The sequence below is a fragment of the Sander lucioperca genome, chromosome 2 (genome assembly GCF_008315115.2).
Source record: "Sander lucioperca isolate FBNREF2018 chromosome 2, SLUC_FBN_1.2, whole genome shotgun sequence".
NCBI classification, from domain to species: Eukaryota; Metazoa; Chordata; class Actinopteri; order Perciformes; family Percidae; genus Sander; species Sander lucioperca.
The window spans coordinates 44062877-44086213 of record NC_050174.1 but is presented as its reverse complement, the minus strand read 5'-3'; the positions used below and the strand labels follow the sequence as shown (position 1 = coordinate 44086213).

Here is a 23337-nt window from a genome sequence, read left to right as displayed (position 1 = left end):
GCATTGGATGGGTCGAGCCTGCCTCCCATCTGAGTACGCTGAAAGTTCTGTGTCCTTGAGATCCAACTTTTAAGCATCAAACACACAGAAAAGTCATACTAATTGATGGTGCATCTGATTAAAATGAGTAGCTAATGAGAATCGAGCCGGGGAAGAATGTGAGAGAAACAGTGTTCAAGCTAAACTTTTAACCTTTCTGTCGGAGGGCGAACCACTTTGATGTTCCTTGGTCTTTTCATCAGGCTCGTTTTTGGTTATGAAAAAGGCATTTTCAAAGTACAAAGGCGAAGCTCACATTTGTAATTTGTCTCCTTTTCAGGAACAAATGGTCATCAGAAACATTGTTCCCCCCCCCCATGAACTATGCAGAGGGGAACCATAAATATAGCTGCAAAATGAGAGGTGAGGGGGCTGAGTGCTGTGCTGTCAATCCATGGAGTAGATTGGGAGGTTTGGATCTGCAGCCGTTCTGCCTGGAGTCTTACACCCATAGCAACTACACTGTGATCACACCGTCTACAGACTTGGAGGCTCTCGCCTAGTTAGAGGGAGAGGGAGCGGGAATTTGCGAGTGGTAGGAGTTTGGAGTGTGTGTGTGTGTGTGTGTGTGTGTGTGTGTGTGTGTGTGTGTCAGTCAAAGGGGGTGCGAAGGGGAGCGCAGGCGATACTTGGATGGAAATAAAGGTCGAAATCCTTGACTGCGAAAACTGTCATAGCGGGGGACATGTGCAGAGCCTGTTTGCCTAATAACCTGGGTCTTGTAAAAATATGACTGTGGAGTCCTCTGGAGCATATAATTTAACACCCCTATGCCAAGGGAGATGAGTGAGAATTGAAGCGAGTACACCTTGACAAAGGCTATTCTTTTGGTTTCACACCAGCAGAGCAGTACCATGCAGAGTGCTGCTGCTGAGGCTTGGGCTGGCACAGCAACCAGCCTATATGAATCAAAAAGTCGCATTAATGCAAAGCCACTCAATTTAAACACCTCTTATGCTCGTCCTTAGCATTGCAAAACATGCTAGTTAGAGTGCAACACATAACTGGTAGGTCATTTTTTAGCACGGTATCATACAGTGAGCATAGTCTATTACTTGTATTACTGAATTGCTTGACCATGAATTGAAATTTATGACAGGACCAAGAACTGGACACAGCACTTGCTTGTTAGCAAATTTTTTGATAATGGTTCGGGAAGTGAAACATTTGACTGAGACACCTGCTTAACAAGCACACACACCCCAAAACCTCTTCTCTTTAAGGCTGATTATATACTAAATCTTTGACAAGGCAAGTACACAGGCAAGTATGTTAACATGCTGTATGCATGTTAACATACTTGCCTGTGTACTTTGTGTGCACCCCCAGGATTAAAAACTATATCCACTAGAGGGCAGATAAGGGCCAGGTCGCGTTTTTATGAATCCCACATGGTTTCTTGGCAAGACCCGCAAGACCGGTTGGCCTATCGTCGCGCGTGAATGCTTTTGAAGGGCGGGTCTTGCCTAGAACTGCACTGGGTTCCATATTAACACCGCAGAGTCGTTCCTGGACGACACTGGAATGTCTTTCTTGAGAACCTCCAATTTAACACATACTCACTCCCAACTCGTCAAATACTAGCCTCGCATTGCCTGTCCTTCCTCCACAGAGCTGCAGAGGAGGGTCTGGCAAGTCCACACAGCATTCCAGGATGGGAAAAAAAGCATGCTCTGGTTTATTGGCATGTCTATAAACCAATCACAATTGTCTTGGGCGGTTGTGGATATAGTAACTAATTCTGGGTCAGGACCATTTGGCGTCATTTTTCAATGTTCAGGGTAAAACCGCTTAGGTAGGGTTAGGAAAAGTAGGTGGGGTAACAAAATGTATATTTAAGTGACACGCACGACAAGAACGGGAGACGATCCCCAGTTTCTTGGGTAAAAGTCCTGTGTTTTTTGACCCATGCCACCCCAAACTACTTTCTTATGCATATTTTTCGGTCTTGAATTACTCGCTACCGGTGTCGCTCTTCATACTACGTCATCTTACAACGAAGCTGTCGAGCTACTGCTATGCATGATGCGTCCCGTACAGACGGTAAAGGGTGCCACTGTGGGTAAGGGGGGCCTGAGGGCCACTGACCAAGCGTCAGTATTTGACGAATTGGGAGTGAGAAGGGGTTATTGCACAATGTAAACACACAAACGCAACATGGCGATACTCCAGGAGAGTACAATAGAAAAAGCAGCAGCAGCAACATGCTGTTTTTTTTCTCTGCAACATTTACATAATTGTTGTTGTTTGTTCATTTTATGTGAGTCTGCTACTGACCCTACCTTTTGGACTTTTTTTTCTTCCACTTATAGCACTATGGCATCCATATTTCATTCACATCCTGAAATATTAACCCCACTCTTCATGGAATTATTTGCATCTTCTGGTAGCTAACTCTAACCTACACTCTGAAGGATACGCAGTGTACAAAAGCATAGTTAAAAGCATGTATATGAGCACTCTATAAGCATTAATATTTTGCTCAGGAAACATGCATTCTCAATATCAATTACAAGGCTTACAGTCAAAAAAAAAAAATGTTTTATTGAAACCCAAACGTAATGCATAATATATGCTCTGACTTTATATTGCAAGAAAGCTTTTCTTGACTTTTCTTGAAGCCACCATCTATTGGCCAATAGTGGAACTGCAGCACTTTTTAAATGACAAATTATTTATTTTTTTAATTACTAGTTACATCTCACTTAATACTCTCACTTTTGTAGCGTTCCTGTGACTTTTTGAAATACTTAAAATTCATTTCAAGACATTGTGCTTGTGCGACAAACTTGCATTGGGTGAGGCAGATTTTTTTAGTCGACATGCAATCAGCGAGACTGCAATACTGTATGGACATTTGTTGAAACGCAAATACAGGCAGTGCTATAGAGCAACATGACCCATTCTCATTCATAGGGTCCACTGGGCACACAGCTCTTGACTGGCTCAATCTCAAGTCATTCACTCAGTTCAGTCATGGGGTTTTGGAGGACTTTTGCTGCTGAGATGGAATGAGAAACAAGAGTGCTGCTTTCTTTTGTCTCCTTTTTCTCATTCCTTGTATACCAGCATCGGCTGTGTCCTGCATCTGTGAGGTGGATTAGGCCGACAAGACGGAGGTTGCATTATGTCCTGAGGGGGCTTTACTGTAAGGTTCGCCACCAGTTCTCTCTCCCTCTGCCTATCCCCACTTAATGTACCGCTTCACTCAAAAGCGGCTAAATCTTTGTTAACATGGAAACTATGAACTCACAGGGAGTTAATCAGAGTCAGTGCAAGGCTGGCTATTTGCATGTGAATTGGCTGTGGCTGTATACCAGGCCTCTTTATGTCATTCACTCCACAGTGCCTCGGGCTTCTGTCCTCTCAGACATCACACTGCCATAGGTACATGTTGGGGAGAAATCCATATACTGCGATTAAATCTGCCATTGTTATAGCCAGAATAACACAGAAAAGTGATTTTAATTTTTTAGGGAATTCCAGGAAGTTCAAATTTTTCAAAGCCTTCAAATGTGCATTTTACGTAGTCAGGAGCTAGTGGTTCTGATATCAGTTTAAGATGGTTTCAAACTCTCCTTTAATTAGATTTTTCATGTAAAACTGTTTTGTTCTTTCTCCCAGCTTGGCCACTTTTTTTTTTTTTTATAGCTGCTGCTTGTCAGATGCTTGCTATAAAATATTGTAGTAAGTGGGTTGACTCCCAAATGAAGATTCAAATTTTTCAAACGTGATCTCATGAATTTCTTTATCAGATACAAAACTGAGTAGGAACTGTGTTCACGTCCTTCCTTAAAGCAGGAACTTCCTTCCTTCTTCATTTGTTTCTATATGGTTTTACTTGTAAAGGTTATTGAGAGGGGGAGGAGAAGGGATGTTAAAGAAGAGAGTAAATCTGATGTGGAAATGTAGACTTAGTAGGATTTATCCATTTGAGAAAAGACCTTTTCACTTGTTTTGTTGGTTTATCCCCTAAACCCCGTCTCACCCCCCTGCCTAAAAGCTTTTGACATCTTCATCTTGTTCACAGTTGGCAGGCTTTGTTTGCTCTGCTTGAAAAAGCGGATGGGGCTCGGCCCTCCCCTCTCCGTGGCACAAGTGTAGGACTTTGCCATGGCAAAGGGGGGATTTATCTTTCCTCCTGCTCCCTCCTTTTCCACATAACTACAATATGGTCATTGTCTGCCAGTGAATAATGTGGCCACTCGGGCAGCATGGACTGCTCCTCGGGCTTTGACTGTGAACCAGCTCTTTTCTTCAGCGTGAAAGGACTCTAATCCATGTAAATATAAGACTCCGGGTACAGCTTGGCCACGGTGGGGAGAGCGAGAGGGTGGAATGGAGGGGAGGGTCAGCAATTTAACCTTTGACCCAACAAATAAGAGGCATGTAAGTTTTAGAATTGCTCTCCAAAGAGGGGGCTCCTGTGGCAGAATGAGCTTCTTTTGTAATCCTTGCAGTCTGCGGCTGATTGACAGGGGCTGGGGAGGGAGCACGGCGCTACACAAAACCAGGAGAAAAACAGTACCACAAATCTGCCATGAGAAAGAAGACACACGGACAATGCTAATTATTGATTATCTCCATCCAGGATAAAACCTTGTAATCTTGTCAATTTGAATGATTAAAAAAAAAAACATGTTTCTGCAAGAATTAAATACTTTAAAGGTGTTGCTCTATGAATGCATACACAAATAATTTAATTTAAAAGAAACAGGCTTTCTTATTTCCTCAATCATTTTGAGTGACTAGTGGGCTACGCCCTGCTATACCCTGCTATGCCCTGCTATGCCCGGCACTGCTATCTTTATTGTTACTTTAATTGCCACTGTTCATCATACCAACTGCTATAATTATTATGAATGATATTGCTGTGTATCTGTATCAGTGTCTCTGTGTCCCAACCGGCAGCAGCAGACGCCCTCCCACAAAGAGCCTGGGTCTGTTCGAGGTTTCTGCCTCTAAAATGGAAGTTTTTCCTCGCCACTGTTCCACTAAATGCTCGCTCTTTGGGGAATTGTTTTATTTGTTGGGTCTTTGTAAATGGTGTGGTCTAGACTTACTCTATCTGGAAAGTGTCCTGAGATAACTCTTGTTATGATTTGAAACTAGAAATAATATTGAACTGAATTGAACTGAATAGATTTTCACTTTATTCGGCCTCTGTACCATAGTTATAGCTTTAATACCAATGGAAAAAAGAAACTAAAGCACAATGCTGATCAGATGTACAGAGTGTATCTGAAGTTGGTCAGAATCAGCTGAAGCTCACCACTGAGAGATGACTTAAAGCTACGTTCAGACTGCAGGCCAAAGTGACCCAAATCCGATTTCTTTTGGCTCATATCAGATTTTTTCATGACAATGTGAACATCCCAAATCACACGGCATGCGATCTTTTCCATTTCTGATTTGGGTCACTTTCATACCATATGTGGTCCAAATCCATTACAAGTCAGATTTAAAAAAAAGTGTCCTCAGTCTGGATAGTCAGATCGTGCCCAGTTGAGTCTGATGCCGGCCACATTTTAAAAAAAATAATGTGAACAGTCAAAAAAATCAGATCTGGCAATAAATCATAATTGAGCATTAAGGCCGGCAGTCTAAACGTAGCCTGAAAATACCTCTTTGAACTACTTTGAACTATTACATAGGGCTGGGCAATATATCAATATAAATTGATATTGTGATATGAGACTAGATATCGTCTTAGATTTTCGATATAGTAATATCGTAATATGAAGTGTTTGTCTTTTCTTGGGTTTAAAGGCTGCATTACAGTAAAGTGATATATGATAGTGTCATATTCTGAACTTTCCAGACTGTTCTGATTTCTGAGTTCTTATTTGCCTTTACCCATATAGTCCTTATATCCACATTACTGATGATTATTTATCACAAATTCAATTGTGTTAATATTTTGTGAAAGCACCAATAGTCATCTCTACAATATCGCCGCAATATCAATATTGAGGTATTTGGTCAAAAATATCGTGATATTTGATTTTCTCCATGTCGCCCATCCCTACTATTAAATATACAGAACAGTACAGTACGCTGGGCCTCATACTGACAACACTTTGTCTAATATACTGATTACGTCTTCCTCCTGTTCTCCAAATCTGCTGAAAAACACACTCGAATGTGTGTTAGTCGTAAAGGATATCAGGTAAAACAGAATGTGATTTTACTTGTTTCATAGAATAGAATGTATGAGCGTTGTCCTGGAAACTACAGATGGAGACATATGAGACACATAACTGCAACTGAATCCAGTCAAACACTTTTGTTGCATGTTATCTGTCTTCTATTGAACACAATCAAATAAAGGCCAAAATGGCAAAAGGAGAAAAAATGAATAATAAATTTAAAATAATAGAACAAAATGTGAAAGAGGAAAATGATACATTTTTTCATTAATCATTCTGTAATTTGGACATTGACCAGCTGATTTCATTGATTTTTTGGCACTACATGTGCAGTATAGATGAGGACCTACAGATATTAGTTAATTCCTTCCCAAAGTGCTTAATGAAGGTGAGAAACATGATTAAACAATCATCAATCATCATTTGGTTGAATTTACCCACTCTGTGTTTTTTCAACAGTTCAATGCACCCAACAGTATTTGAAGTAGCAAAAATCCAAACATTAAAAATACTCCTAACTAGTTTATACATCAGTAATACCAAACCAATAATATAGATAATATAGGACTTGTGTTAAATGTTAACATTGTGCTATTGCTATTTTCTCTTAAGTAATAAAACTCAATACTTCTGTATACAATATTGCACTTATGTCCAGTGGGGTTATATAATTAACCTGGCTAATAATAATACCCATTCATTGTCTTCCACCTTCACTTAAATTAAACAGCTATAACAAATTTAAATAAAGTGGGTAGAATTGGCTGTCTTAGCTCCATCAAATTATTAATGAGTGTTGACATTTAACCCATATAGTCTCAGCCTTATATAAAAAAAAAAGTGAATTTAGATTTGACTATTGTCTATTGAATCATTTTTAGCTCCCTCTCCATACCAACACCTTTTCTGTCACGTTCCCACACCATGACAGCAACAGCAGTGTGAGCAGTGACACCTGGATTATGTTGTGCTGAAAGGTGGAGAGAAAAAAGAAGCATCGCAGCATTTTTACTCGTAAAGCGTCAGTGTTGTAGTACTCAGGATCGGTCTTGGTCTCGAGACGGGTCAAGACCACTACTTGAAGGTCTCGGTCTCGTCTCGGAATCGACCGCACTTTTACTAGGACTCGGTCGCAGATAAACAGGATTCAGGATTTTATTTCAAGACCAGTCAAGATTCAAGATTTACTTTATTGTCATTTTCATGTGTACTTCCGTACATATAAAAAATGAAATATTGTTCCCCCAGCTTGTGTCAGTATAAAACAAGGAAATAAATGGAATAAAAACACATAAAATACATGTATAATATATATGTATATAGACATATAGGAGGAGCTTAGGCACAGAGTATTAAAGTGCAGTGGAGAGTAGCAGCTTGTGCAGAATAGCAGCACAGTATGTAAAGTGCAAGTGCAATGCAGTCATGTGTTTAGTCCAAAGAAAGTGCAGTTCAGGCAGGTAGCTGCACAGTGGGGAAGCATGGCAGTGGGAGGGGGCACAGTCAATTTAAAATCCTAACAGCCTGTGGAAAGTAGCTTTTCAGTCAAGACCACAACTGCCTTTTGATAATGTTATCCAGGCATTTCTCATGATTCACTCAGGGCAATAAAAGAGGTGAATGAAGAAGAATATTAATTTGTTTTCTCTGGGTGTTTTTTTATGGGAATGGGGATCCTTCAGATCAATTTGAGGAGTGCCTATGGTTAGCATTTTCCACATTTTATCATGGTATGTAGTGTGGGACTCGCACTGGTCTGGTCTTGGTATATGTGGTCTTAGTCTATGTTGACGACGTTCCACTTCAGGGATTGTTCAGGTGCCGCCGGAAATTCCGCTGGACGTCCCTGATTTTCGGCTGGATGTCCGTCACAATCTGCTTCCTTTGTGCTGGCATTCTAAACTCCCGTGAATTTATGAGGACTATGGTTAACTGCTCCTCAGATCTCTGCAGGGTAAATCCAGACAGCTAGCTAGAAGATTTACTTACATATTTATTAATACTATTTAAGTAGTAAATTTTTATTCCTAACTTGTATATATTTTAAATATTTGTTCCTATTTCTTATTTCATGTATACTGTATCCTATTATTTCATGTATACATGATATTTTGCTGCTGTAAAAGTGTAATTTACCATTTTTGGGTTCAATAAAAATCTATCTATCTATCTATCTATCTATCTATCTATCTGTCTGTCTGTCTGTCTGTCTGTCTGTCTGTCTATCTAGACTATCTGTCTATCTATCTATCTGTCTGTCTATCTATCTATCTATCTATCTATCTATCTATCTATCTATCTATCTATCTATCTCTCTATCTATCTATCTATCTAGACTATCTGTCCAATCTGAGTTTTCTGTTGCACGACTAAAACAACTTTTGAATGTACACATGTTCCACCAAAACAAGTTCCTTCCTGAGGCTATTTTGCAGCGGCACCGTTGCAGCGGCACCGTTGTTCCGTCCGGCGCTTAGCACCGCCCATGACGATTGTGATTGGTTTAAAGAAATGCCAATAAACCCGAGCATGTTTTTCTCCCATCCCAGAATACTGTGTGGATTGCCAGACCCTCCTCTGCAGCGCTGTGGAGGAAGGTCTGGCAATACGAGACTAGGCCCGGATCTACGCAAAGGCATTCTAGGCACATGCCTAGGGCCTCCTTGCCACCAGTGGGCCAGACACAGGGGTAAAGAACATCAACTGCAAATATTTTCCACCAAACAAGTTCCTTCCCGAGGCTATTTTGCAGAGGCACCATAGTTGAGTCCGGCACTTAGTGCCACCCAAGACGATTGTAATTGGTTTGAAGAACTGCCAATAAACCAGAGCACGTTTTTCTCCCATCCTGGAATGTTGTGTGGACCACAGCGCTGTGGAGGAAGGTCTGGCAATGCGAGACTATGGTGGTCTTGACTACAACCCTCGCGTCTGTGTTCTTCACTGCTGCTCTGCTCCGTTAGCTGTCTTTCCACCTGCCATTACTGTGACTACCTGTAATTTTGGATGGGTCATTACTGTGGTATTCTCGTTGGGTCGCCCTTCACATCACTGTCTGGGTATTTTGGGATCCTTTCAGTCATTGGTGTTTTTCCACAGCACTTCCTAGAGATCGCCTGTCAATCAAACAATATGATACAGGGATATTCGTTGCCTTCACTCAGTGGAGTTTGAGTTTTGAGCTGACTACATTTGTTCAGTTACATTTCAAATTCCTCATTTTCTTCCCCAACCTCCGTCTTTCCTTTGCGAAACCAGAAACTGATTTCAGTGCTGCCATCAGCAGCCACCCCAACTGAATGAAGGAGCTTGGAGGTCTCCTTCTAGGAAGCTTTGTCCGATGAAACGGAGCATCCTCATCATAGAAACTCAACTGCTCAGCAAGCGTTTATTCAAATGGAAGAACTATGTACAAATGTTGCAAAATATATATTAAGAGAAAATGTTATATATTTAACATGTATGTATGGTAAAGGCAGAGGGTTGGGAATTTATATCAGACATACAGAAGCCTATATACTTCATATTTGCTGTAAGATAAGAAAAGAGAAGAATTTGACAGACCTTTCAAGACATTCTTTTTTCTTAGGATTAACTGTTGGATGGATGGATGCTGCAATGTCATAAGCAAGTGTCCCATTTCCTTCATCTCCTTCATTTCCCTCCCTTCCTTTCTCACTTCCTCCAACATAGAAAGAGGATATAGAAAGGGGGCACAGAAAACGAGCAATGAAACAAATCTGGACACAGGCTGACTCATTATTGTGTAAAATGGTGTTTTCCAATCGTGTGGCTTGTGGCCTCTGCTAGAGAAAATTGTGTGCTTCCAACCCGTTGTCACTAGTTGTATAAGTCTATGAATTAAAGAGTGACATTTTCATTTTAATAATTTTAGAGGGCCTAAGAGGGGAAACCAGCCAGTATTTCACAAGAAATAAGCAAAGCATTGCTGTTCAAAGAAAACCATGGTATCTCCAAATCATGTGATTTAGAATTTTTCAGATCAGTTAAAGTATTTTGTGTTGTTTTCGAGGTTGATAAAATGCTCTTACCTCTTGAAGAATAAACCATTCCAATCAGAACATCTGTTACATTTCTACACTATGCACGTGACGAAGAATGTGACATAGTTCTGTTAAGCTAAAATAAAGGAAACCTCATAGTTTACTTTTATTTTCAAACAGGACACAAAGCCCCTTTTCTTACATGGAATTAGGCGCTCTTATACTTTGTCACCTAACTTCCTGCTTTGCTCCCGTCATAATTAATACGGCCCCTATGAACTTAAATAGGAATCGTAAATGCCTGCTTCAACAAAAGACGTATGGGGGCATTTTTCAAAGTAAGGACAGTTGGATTAGCTGAAAAATGCACAAGCTAAAAACCCTGTTTTTATACATTTCTATTGGTAATTTAAGCCTAGATCAAACATGGCCCAGTGACGGAATTATTGCCTGTGATACATGTCATCACTTAGCTGCTGTTTACAACCATGGACAACAGTTTTTTGTGTGTTGTGTACCACAGTCTCTTGCACTTAAAAAAAACCCACAACCTACAATAAATAATGTTTCACATACAGTATTTTCTACAGAATTAGATTTACTTTGCGTCCAAGGGCTGCTTGAGTTGGGCTCCAGGATTTTTTTCTCTTGTCCCAGTGATCGGCACATCTGAGTGATGCTGTTGAATGTGTGTTGGCATGTTGGATGTTTTTCCATTCACACAACGTTACGTTGCAACGGTAGAGCAACGCCGACACACTTCCTCTTCTTTACACGGGTCTTCTTCCGTCTACGTTTCATTTGCGCTCGTCACAGTGTGATTGACTTGCACGCCAATCCGCTTGTTGTGCTAAGTGCTCATCCCAGTACATGCTAATACGGCTAATATACGCAAAACTCTCGCTTGTGAACTTTGGTCACACATTATGTGCATCAATCTTCACATAGGCTACAAAATATAACATGCGTAAATGGGTTGCCAAACATACTTTGGTGAGCATTAAGCTACCCGAGCAGCCCACACAAGTAAAGTCTATGCGTGGGAAAGTGAAACATTTTGAAATATTTTGCATTATGCATTCCCCCACCTTCCCCCACAGCGCTGCACAGGAAGGTCTGGCTAGTCCACACAACATTCTGGGATAGGAAAAAAAAAAGTGCTCTGGTTTATTGGCATTTCTTTAAACCAATCACAATCGTCCTGGGTGGGGCTAATCGCTGGACGGAGCAATGGGGACTCAGACAAAAGTTGTTTTAGTTGTATAACAGAAAACTCAGATTGGACAGATAGTCTAGCTAGCTGTCTGGATTTACCCTGCAGAGATCTGAGGAGCAGTTAACCATAGTCCTCATAAATCCACCAGAGTTTAAAACTCCAACACAAAGAAAGAGGAAGGTAACGGACAACCGGCCGAAAATGAGGGACATCCGGCGCAACCTCCGGTGGCACCTGAACTATCAACACAGTCTCACGGCAGTTGGTGTAAATGTCACGTTATTTTTAATCTATTGATTCGTGTTCACGGGGACGTTTTCCTCGTTTTTTTGGACGCCGGGAGACGGCTGGGAGACAGACGAAAATGACGCTCCATAAGCCGGGAGGTGACCCGCTGGGGACGCGCCACAATAACGGGATGGCGGAGGTTGGGTTTAGGAGAAACCTGACGGGGAAAGGGCGCCTTACATGCCGGGAGACGGCCGCGGGGGACGCGCCACAATAACAGGATGGCGGCACGCGATCCCCGGGAAACAAAGCACTACACGCGGGACGCAATCCCCGCTCACCCGGGTGAAAGTCCTGTCTTGTTTGACCCATCCACCACCTTGACCAACCTCCCTACTCGCTACCATTTTCGTTCTGTGGCCACGAAATATGCTTCCCATTGAAATACATTACGTCACATGTTCGTGATGGCCACCACGTAAAAAACGAGAAAAACGTCCCCGTGAACACAAATCAATAGATTAAAATAACGTCACATTTACACGAACTGCCATGAGACCGGGCTGCAACTATTGCGTAAATGAAATGTCTTCGATATAGACTATGCTTCCAGTGACTCCAGATTTGTCTTGGGACCCTTTAGGGGGGCCCCCAAGCCTCAGATTGTGAACCCCTGACATAAAGAGTTTAAAATGCCATTTGCTTAGATGGGAATGATCGTGATGGTTCCATTATATCTGATGTGCACACAGTGTACTCCCATAAGAAAACATGCTGCACGGATGAGACTGACATCAGAGAGGCTCAGGTGTGCTGTCTGAACCTCTCTGTGTTTGTGCTCCTGTGTGACTCTTCTTTGCATTAAACGTGTGTCTGTGAACGCGGGCGACGGCGTAGATGGTGCACGTACTGTACAGTGATTAGGTGATCCGCTTTCCTCCCTTTCATGTGTTTTTAGTCTCCTCTGCTTTGTTCCCTTTCTTAATTACAGCCGAGCTCTCCTCAGAGAGCGCGTAACCCGCTCCCCACTTCCACAGCAGCATCCCATTAAAGCCACGCACCCAACGCCTCCCCTCTACCTTTATGCAGAATACAATTAAAAACGGGGAGAGATCAAAAAGATGCCAGGAGCCTGACGAGGGTGATGTTTTTCTGAGAAATGCAGATGTGTCTTATTGATGGCTGCCCTGTTTGGAAATCATTATGGGATGGGAGTAATCAGCAGAGCTGCATCAGCACATTAGTCGTCGTCAAGCAAGCAACACCACCCCCTAACACACACGCACGCACACAAACACACAGGCATTTGCTTTCAACAAAGTGTTTAAGTTAGCTGCTCACACTGTTAGTTCATTGGTTCGATAGTGGTTTTCAGGATTAGTGCATTCTAGACTTGTTGCCAAACAACAGCTTTCCGATGGGTCATTCCCCAGGTCGTTTTTTTAATACTACTTTTATTACAGAAATTTCACGTTTGGTCAGTAAAAGCTGACACAAGCGTGTATTTCCTTTCTCCTTTCCCATGTCTCATTAGTCTTAGTTTCAGATTCCTAAGACTATTACAGTGGTCTCCCTAGCTTTGTGGAAGTCTTTAGTCTTTAGGGAGTTTAGGCATTCCTCCTCAATTTTTTTTTACATTTTTCAATTTAAAAAATACAAAAAATTCTGTGTTGCCATGTTGTGTCTCTTTTTGGTCATTTCTGTTTCCTTTGGGGTTGTTTTGGGTCTCTGTGTTCATGTGGTGCCTCTTTGTAGTCGGTGTGTGTCCCTTTGTGGTAATTGAGAGTCTCTTTCACATCGTTTTGGACTGTTATAGCATATCTGTGTCCAAAATGTTGGAAAAGCTAGATCAATTAATAAATAAATAACACTCAAAAAGCTCAAAGACAAAACTTGCTAAAGAAGTCCATCTACAATGATTTGATCTGAGAAGAGTAATTTAGTTACATTCATTTGGCTTAGATGCTGCACCTGAACCTTATAATGGCAGGGAAAGCCCTGCTATATGTTATGAGCCTGTTCTATTATAGAGGAAAGTTTTCTCCGAAACTCTTTGATATTTCTTTGGCATTAAAATGGGCAAACTCCCATTTTTTTATTTTTTATTTTATGAGCCCTCAATCAAATCTAAAATGTTTGGCCACATTATTTGAACTCAAAACTTAAAGGAACACGCCGACTTATTGGGACTTTAGCTTATTCACTGTAACCCCCAGAGTTAGATAAGTTGATACATACGCTTCTCGTGTCCGTGCGCGTTGTAACGCTGTCTGACGGTTCCACCAGTAGCTAAGCCTAGCACAGAACCTGCAGGTAACTGGTTCCAACTAGCCTAATGCTCTGAATAAGTGACAAAATAACGCCAGCATGTTCCTATTTACATGTTGTGATTTGTAGAGTCACAGCGTGTACAAAAAACAACGTAACATGAGACACAGCCATCTTCTAACCGTAAACAAACTGCGAACTATATTCTCAGAAAGGCTAAGCTCTGCTACTTCTGCTACTTGGGCGGAGTGATTTGCTTTGCAGCAAGCCTTTCTTAAAACTTAAAACTTAAAATCCTACATGTCATTTTATATTGCGATTGGAGCTATCACTGAGGACACTATTGGCGTTTTCCCATTACATGGTACCCGCTCGAATCGCCTCGACTCTACTCGCGTTTTTTGTTTTTCCATTATGAAAAAAAAGTGCCCGGTACCTGCCAATAGGTACTTTTTTTAGTATCACCTCCGTCGAGGTTCCAAGCGAGCTGAGGCGATACCAAAAGGTGACGTGAAAACCTGCAGACTACTGATTGGTCGGAGAGAATCGTCACTAATCACTGCGTCATCATTGCTAGCGACAGACGGGGGTGTCCTGAACAAACCCGCCATCTTTAAATAGTTTAGCCAGCAGTGTTTATTTTGCTAGCCTCCAGCTTCTTTTGAAACAAAATTTGTCTTCTGGCAAACAGCCACATGCCGAGAATCAAAAACAACACACCTTCAACTTTCTGTGTGTGTGTGTGTGTGTGTGTGTGTGTGTGTCGCGTTAGGTCACGGTAGTTTCCTAAGGTGTCGCTATGACGACCAGTCACGCATGAATCACGGATAAATCTGCAATGGAAAAAGGAGGAGAGTCGAGCCGAGCCAAGCCGAGCCGAGCAGAGCAGGGCAGAGCTGGTACTAGCAGTGGGTAAGCGCCATAAGGTTACTAATTAAAGAGTTTGTGGGTTTCATCAAATTGAAAAGAGTTGACTTTCTAGAAATTAAAAAGGGGCGTGTGGAGAGGGCTTCGAAACAACATTAACACCTGCCCACAAATGTACTTAGTAGTTAGTCAAATAAAAAGATAATATCCAAAATACAAATAATTAAAACAATTTAGTGATTATATTGTTGGTGTCTGGACAAACTTGTCTTGGGGGGTTAAAGGGGGGGGGGGGGGGGTTAGATTCATTCATCTAAAGTCCTGGTTACATCTTTTATACCGTGGTATCATTATAAACCAGAAATGTCTGTTTATGGCAGCTTTTTATAAAATATCTGTCACAACCGTATGACAGTTTCCACTGAATAAACAGTATGACAAGACTAGCCTACTGACAGGCGACAAATTTACATCATTTAAACCAGTGGTTGTCAAACATTTTCACATCAAGGACCCCTAAACTGACACAAATTAGACCATGGACCCCAATCTGATAGGACTTTGTCCCAGGGTCCCCTACCTTATAGATTTTTTTCTTTTAGATGTTTTATTACACTTGTTGGAGAAACCACTCGCACATCCGAACAAATTCTTCCTTACAGGTGCGTTGGACAATAACATCAACTTCGAAACAAAGGGAAAAAAAATCCCTGCACTCTGCTCTTGCTAAAGCGTCACCTTTTATTTAGAAAAACTTTTTCGGTCCCTCCTGACCTTCATAAGGAGCATGGTGTAGATGAAGGTACGGAGGGACCGAAACGTGAGTTTTTCTAAATGAAAGGTGATGCTGTAGCGAGAGCAGAGTGCGAGATTTTTTTCCCTTGTTTCGAAGTAGTTTCTTTATTACAGAAAGTGAATGAAACCCATGAGCAAAATACTCATACAGTCTGTCATTGTGTTACTTATGGATGAAATTCTAGTGAAAATAAATTATTCCCCTTTTTTTTGGGGGGGGGGACCCCTGGAACCCCTTCAAGGACCCCTGGGGGTCCCCGACCCTCACTTTGAGAACCCCTGATTTAAACCATCATATCGTACGTACCTAATATGAACCCTTCTGCAACCATTGCACAATAAACCACTGATACCTAATTCATACCAAAACTAGCAAGTTTTCTCGAATTGTTTCAACCAAACCTCATTGACAAAAGTTACAATTTTAGTAGTGACAAAATATAGCAATAATTTGCTTAAGAATAAGCTCATACATTGCACAGTCCTTGTGCCTAATTTCATCGTTAGTATTTGTTTTAAAATGATCCAGGCACTATGTAAGGAAATACTTTCAACTTTTTTTTAATGCTGAAAATGTCAATGAGGTTGCCTTTTTGCAATGCACTGTAGGTCATAGTGAGAGGGAACAAACTGATGGAAGTTGTATGTATAAAGCATAAATAATGTTTCCCTGACAATAGACTGTTGATGGTTTGCCTTTTGATTCTCTGTCTTGCGTCTTTTTATCTCCAAGCACTGGAAGCCAAGCAAAATAAAGAAAGTGTGTGTGTGTGTGTGTGTGTGTGTGTGTGAGAGAGAGAGAGAGAAAGTGTGTGTGTGTGTGTGTGTGTGTGTGTGTGAGAGTGTGTGTGTGAGAGAGAGAGAGAGTGTGTGTGTGTGTGTGTGTGTATGTGTGTGTGTGTGTGTGTGTGTGTGTGTGTGTGTGTGAGAGTGTGTGTGTGAGAGAAAGAGTGTGTGTGTGTGTGTATGTATGTGTGTGGTGTGTGTGTGTGTGTGTGTGTGTGTGTGTGTGTGTGTGTGTGTGTGTGTGTGAGAGAGAGAGAGAGAGAGAGAGAGGAGCAGGGTATGTTGGGTGTGTTGAACTGTAATGAATTCAGTTTTACCTTTTTTAAATAAATGTACCATGGATGAATTAAATATTGGACAATTTTACCCAGCGCAGCTCTGCCTTAACAAGCTTGATACGGTTGTTAATTATCATACTGTGAGTTTTCTCCTCCTCTGCTGTGAATATTGTGAACACACATTACTGAGAATAGTCCAACATATAGCCCTAGATCTCGGCCTACATTTGCATAAATCATCTCTAAATTCTGTGTAAACGTGTTCTTCTTCCTCATAAGCGATTTAAATCAAATCAGAGGGAACAAACCAGTGTGTCTCTTCTGATACAAATACATACAAACTGATATTTTTTATCTAAATCTTACACTACCACCTAATATCATATTTCATACACGCCCGCAGACATGCCCGCTGCCGCTATGTTTAATGTATAAACCCAGCCTTATAGCAGATAGAAAACGCAGATGATAAATATGCATGTATTCAATTAAGGGTATTACAGAGGAGCTGATTTGCATAAGAATTTAGGAGCTTAACATCATATTTGTGCTATAAAACTTCACAATAGCCTAAACGCGAGCTGTTATGCGCGGGAGGGGGCAGGACAGGTATTTTTGAACGAAGCGAGAGAGAGAAAAAGAAATTAGAAATATCAAGAAAACAGACAAATTAATTCTGATATTGTATAAGCACATACATCCGTATCTAAAACATATATAAAACAGGAAAAAAAAAAAAGTCCAGAGGTTGAATGGCTGGATGGATTACGGTTATAATCATTTAATTGACTTTCAGTTTCAAACAACAAAAGCCAGAGCACGAGTATGTGATAGCGTGTCATTTTCTCCCACACCGCTGTGACTATAGCGTCTTTTTTTTTTTTTTTTTTTTTTGTGCGCGATCAAACCTCTCCTCCGGTCCTCAAACACGTCCTCTGATGACGAAGTCCACTTTCCCCCTCCCAATTAAGAGCACAGAGCTAATTAGGAAGAGCGGATCCGGGATCAGCCTCAGCCTCATATGCGCTGCTGAGCCAAACGGCTCGCTCTGTCTGCGCTGGAGATACACACACATTACACACAGATAGACTGAAGCCGCTGGGTTACACATGACATCAAATCACGCAGGGGAGTTCAGAGGATGGAGCCCCTTTCTAGGGGAGGAATTTAAAAAAAAAAAAAGAATAAAAGACAAAAATTAAAATAGGATAAATGATGCTAAAATGTAGTGCAGTGATGCCAGGATGATTTTTACGCATTGACACTAGGTTGAACAATCCCTCTAATGATGTGTTTAAACACACTTTCTGCTCCATCAACACAATGCTCTCTATTCATTGTTGGAGCTTGATATATTCTGTTTCCTTGATTTGATTTAAATATCTTTGGCGAAAGGTGCAATTTGCAGTGCAAGATGACATTTTAGGGGCCTTGCCTTTTCGACCTTGCCACACATTATTATTTTAGCAAAATAAAGCACGTTATGTGAGTTCTGAGTTGAAATTTGCCCGATTAACATTTTAATACAATGTAGGTCAAATGTGAAATTACATGTTTTGGAAACAGTTTTGGAGAGCTAAAACAACATGGGTTGTTTGTATTGTTTGTCTTTGTTTTTTAAAAAAATACAAAAAAATAAAAACAAAAAAAACCCATCAGATAAAAAAAAAAAAAAAAAAATGAAACGTTGTGTGGGTTCTTTCTTTTATGGCTGATTGGTTGAGACTTGATGGAGTTTTTGCAGCCCCGCAGGTTCTGTGCACAGCCTCCCGGGGCCATGGAGAGGCTGTGAGCAGCAACAGTGTGGAACTCTCTCTGTGCGTCGCCTGGGTTAAAAGTCCCAGCAGACTCCCCTCAGTGCGCACAGGCAGACAGCTCCAACACCTCCGAAGACTGAAACTCTCTTCTTGCTCCGTCTCATCTCCTCTCTCTTTAAAATCTGACCTTCTAAACTGCAGCCCCGGACACACAGACAGACAGAGAAAGGTTGGCCGGTTGTCCGTGCGTAACGGAGGCAGAGGCGCTGCTGCTTTTTCCCCCAAGACCGCTCGGTTAAAAAGTACAGCCAAAGCAGTTCGGTGACGGCGGAACAGCCAATGAACATAAATGGTGCGTCGTGACGCAACAGGGCCCCGTTGATAAGGAGCGGAGAGTCCAACCGGGACCTGAGAAGGAGGCACGGCAGTTTTTGGGGGGCCAGCAAACACTCGCCTATCATCAGTCAACGTAAAAAATCCAACTCCTCCTCTTCTGCTGTTACGCACATGTATGCAGCCTTCTTGGCAAAAGACAAAACATTAACCAAACCGACTACTGTAAAGGAAAAACGGCTTCTCCCAGAACCGCCAGCGGGATTCTATAAAGCAAAAGGTGTTTTCTGTTTTTTTTTTTTTTTCTCTCTCTCTATCTGCAAAAGCAAAAGTAGTTTGAGCGACATAAATCTGCTGCTGCAAGCATCAACTTGGACTGTTGAACCTGGAGGAAGGGGAGGAAGCCGTTCTCACAGGCTCCCTGTCAGCTTTTTTTGGACATATCTCTTTTTTCATCATTTTTTTGTTCTTTCTGACTGTGTGATGCGTTAGAAGGCTGCTGCTGCTGCTGCTGCTGCCCGGCTTTTGGCAGTACCAGTTGTACACAGTTAGGCCTACTTATTGTTTTGCAGAAAGAAAGAAAAAAAAAGGGGGAGAATTTGGCCAATGACTTGCAGACTGTCGAAACCCTGAAACATTTTTACTCCCGGCGAGGAGGAGGCATCGGTGCTGAGAGACCCATGCAGCGGGGCTTCCATAGTTGGTATGTTTATTCATCGTGAATGGAAAAGAAAGTATAGAAAGAGAAATCGGTGGTAAGACAGAAATAACATCCTACCTGAGACTGAGAGACAAATTTGATTTCCAGAAAAAGAGAAGAGAAATCGCCGAGGTTATTTATGAATTAATCATAGCTTATTAATAATGAGAGCTGCAGAAATTCGGATGACGGTTTCCATTGGCAGATGAGACGTAGTGTGGAGAACACGTGTCCAATTTTCCCCTCATATTTTTTCCTCCCCTGATCTGGATTTTTCACTTGTCACGGCAAGAAAGAAAGAAAAAAAAAACATTTAAAAAAAAAAAAAAAAAGCGAGTGTTTTCAGTGGCGTTATTGCGCAAGGTTTTGCCTCTCATGGACATCTTGGCTTGCAGATCCGAAGAGAACAGTTATAATATCCTCCCCTCTGCGGCAACGATGCTATTCCATGGCCTCCCTGGAGGCGACGTGCACGGTGTGGTGGAAGAAATGGACCGGAGAGGAAAGAGCGAGTCAGCAGCCATCAGCTCGGCCATCGATATGGGGGAATCAGAGACGGTAGGAGATATTCATTTGGCCCCTGTTAGGCTGGTTAGCGCAGGCAGCATGGCAGCCTGGAGAACATGTGACAGCGGCTGCACTCTCACAGCTCCAAGCGCTTTATTTCACTTCTGAACGCTTTTTAATTTTTTTTTTTTTTAATTTTTGACTTTCAATTCACACTGGGGAAAACTGCCCCAACAAATTTCAGTCTAATGTTATTTTTTTTTATTGTTGTTGCTTTTAAACGCCTCTCAAACTTCCTCCAAAAAAGGCCCTGACGTTGTGATTTCTTCAGCCCCTGTCTGTTTCATTCTAAAACTTCTTTAAGTAAATTAATAAACTGAGCCAGAGCTGAGCAAAGCTACACAATTGTTAAAAAAAAAAAAAGGTTACCTTTAATCATTTGTTTTAAACCCCTGCAATTCGTTTACCCTATTTAAATGTGCCTTTTATATGATGCGTTCAAAACACACGTTAAACATGGACAGCACAGCGTCTATATTCAATGTTTCACAAGCCGAAAATAAAAGATATTCCATGGACAGGCAAATCGTAGCACAAACACTGACAGTAAAACCGACAAGTAGCGTTGGATTCTTTTATTTTTCGTTGTCTCCATTTTGTAAACACTATCAGGCTATAATTCAATAACAAATGCAGATCAGAAAGTTCTGTAATCATTCTTAAATGCGCTGCAGTGAGAATAAAACGAGAGCATATGGGATGGAGGAAAAAAAAAATAAATCTTAATTTTGAATTCAGCTTCCATCTCCGTTTGCAAATTATTTGTGGAGGGAATGCGTGCGTGTGCGCGTGCACGCGTGCATGTGTCTATTTCGCCGGCCCTCTCGAAACTAACATTTAATGACAGTCCCGTGCTATAAACCTGTGTGTGTTATTGTAGGCCTACATTTAATCAACATTGTTATTATCTTAAGGGGGGAATTAACAGCTCAGATACCACCCATTTCAATAATAACAATACTATTTCCATAACACAGCGTGCAAATGGTTCTCCTATATCCTAACATTATGTAAAGTGACTTGACTTTGTGTTTTTGTTTTCTTTTAATCTGCTGCTGTATGACGGCAATGTCGGAATTATTATAATCGTATCGTGCAATTGAATTCACTGTAACAAAAAATATTCCTGTGATGTTTTTAATTTCTTACATTTTAGGAGTTTGAGTGCCCTTACTGGATTTAATTTAATATCTTTATATCATATATGTCTGGTAGGCCTTTTGTCAATGTTGTTGAGAGGAAAATACTTTTTTTTTTTTTTTTTTAAGTCCTACAACATGTCTTTATAATATTTCTAAAATCAGCTCCGTATGTGAGTTGTGGCCGAGGCCCCTGTTTAGCGAGGCTGTATCTTGTATCTGTATCTTGCAATATTTGGAAGATATAAAGCGAACAGACTCGTCTCTGACTTGCTTGGATGTTACATTATTTCATTTCCTCTTTATTGCCATGTTAGCATGACTTCATGTTAGGATATCAGGATGTCATATAGAGAGTCGTTGCACTGAGTCTTGTTTTTTCTTTTCTTCTTCCAATCCTCCATCCTGTCCTGACTCTGTGTCTCCGTGCTGACCCCGCAGTCCATGCCGTGTATGGCGAGCGAGCGCGTGGCTCTGTGCGCGGGCTGCGGCCGGAAGATCGCGGACCGCTACTACCTGCTGGCCGTGGACAAACAGTGGCACATGCGCTGCCTCAAGTGCTGCGAGTGCAAACTCAACCTGGAGTCGGAGCTCACCTGCTTCAGCAAGGACGGCAGCATCTACTGCAAGGAGGACTACTACAGGTAGGAGCGCGTGCACAGGTCAGCCCCGTGCACCGTGCACCATGCACCGTACACCATTAAGGGATAGCAGGCTAGGGAAAAGGATTAGGGCCAATATGAAAAAAAAGTACTTTATTCTTAGAATTCTGACTTTTCCCCCTCCCAGAATTATGACTTTTAAGTTTTAGAGACACGTGAAAAATTGTACTTTATTCTCAGAATTATGACCCCCACCCCCAGTATGACTAAAGTTTTAGAGACACGTGAAACAATTTACTTTATTCTCACAATTCTGACTTTAAACTTTTAAGTCTTAGGGACACATGTGTAAAATGAATTTGAGTTCTGAGTTTAAAGTCCGAATTGTGAGAATAAAATAATTCTGACTTTATTCTCAGAATTCAGACTTTTTTTCCCCCCCCTCCTGAATTATGACTTTTTAACTTTAAGGTCTTAGGGACACACATGAAAAATGGCACTTTATTCTTCTTTTTTTTCACCCTCGGATTTCTGACTTTAATCTCACAATTCGGACTTTAAACTCCCTAAATCTTAGGCATACAGTACATGTGAAAACAGGTATTTGAGTTCTGAGTTTATGAGTCAGAGTTCGGAGAAGAGTTCCGACTGTATTCTCACAATTCAAATGATATTTTTTTTTCACATGTGGCTCTAATCCTCTTCAGTAGACAGTATTTAGGATTCATGGAGCTAAATGTATGTTTCAAAATATGGTCAATGTGGCTGGGGAAGATACACTTTTTTAAGTAATACAACATATGACCACGGATGCAATATTTAAAAAATAATAAAAAAAAAAAAAGAAAGTTAGCACGGGTTATACATGTTTTTCTTTCTCACAGCTTCTATCCTAATAATATGGGTTTGTAAAAACTGATGCTGACATTTTTACACTGATGACAGCTGATATTTTGGGCCAATTTCACTATAATAATAAATCACTATCTAGGCCTCTATTTTAGCTAGATAGTCCCATCATTAGCCTGTAATTCACGTGTTTCTCTCAGCAAAGTGTAGTACCTATATTGACAGCAAGGATCCCATAATGTCTGTGCTGCTATAACACTCTCCACTGAAAACCCAGATAATGAAATAGCTACTTTTAGTAGCAGCCCCTCTCCTCACTACCCCCACCTAATCACGCACAGGGAAGCTCTAGCAAACATCGGCTGTGTATTATTCTTAAATTAGAAACGTGAAAATAACAACAATTTCCATGTCAGGTTTTGTTTGAACTCTTAACCATCGGCATAATATCCATATCCCATTAAATCCCAATATCGCCAAAAAGTGATGACGTCTGTCATTAGTGCGCAGGGAAAGTAAACGTACTGATACCACACTGTGAAATAACTCTGTTACAAGTAAAAGTCCTGCATTGGAAATGTTAATTAAGTTAAAGTATGTAAGCATCATCAGGAAAATGTACTTAAAGCAGTGAAAGTAAAAGTACTCGGTGTAGAAATAATCCTCCCATTTGAGAAACTGAAAAGGATCCAAATTCCAAACAGTTGTGAGTTTAATGGTCTAATCATTTCACAGCAGAAATCTTCATTTTTAAAGTAAC

The 23337-nt window shown here is 41.1% G+C and overlaps 1 protein-coding gene across 2 annotated transcripts in view; it reads left to right on the top strand.

Annotated features, from left to right (window-relative positions):
- Positions 1 to 18633: 18633 nt before the first annotated feature.
- Positions 18634 to 23337, top strand: part of lhx2b (LIM homeobox 2b) — a 16451-nt gene continuing 11747 nt past the window's right edge. Inside the window, exons 1-2 of one of the 2 annotated variants that reach the window (XM_031300855.2) lie at positions 18634 to 19978; positions 21568 to 21770. In XM_031300855.2, coding sequence (XP_031156715.1) covers positions 19796 to 19978; positions 21568 to 21770 — 386 coding nt within the window. In that variant the 5' untranslated portion in view covers positions 18634 to 19795. The remainder of the gene's footprint in view (positions 19979 to 21567; positions 21771 to 23337) is intronic. The other variant, XM_031300854.2, reaches the window with a different exon arrangement.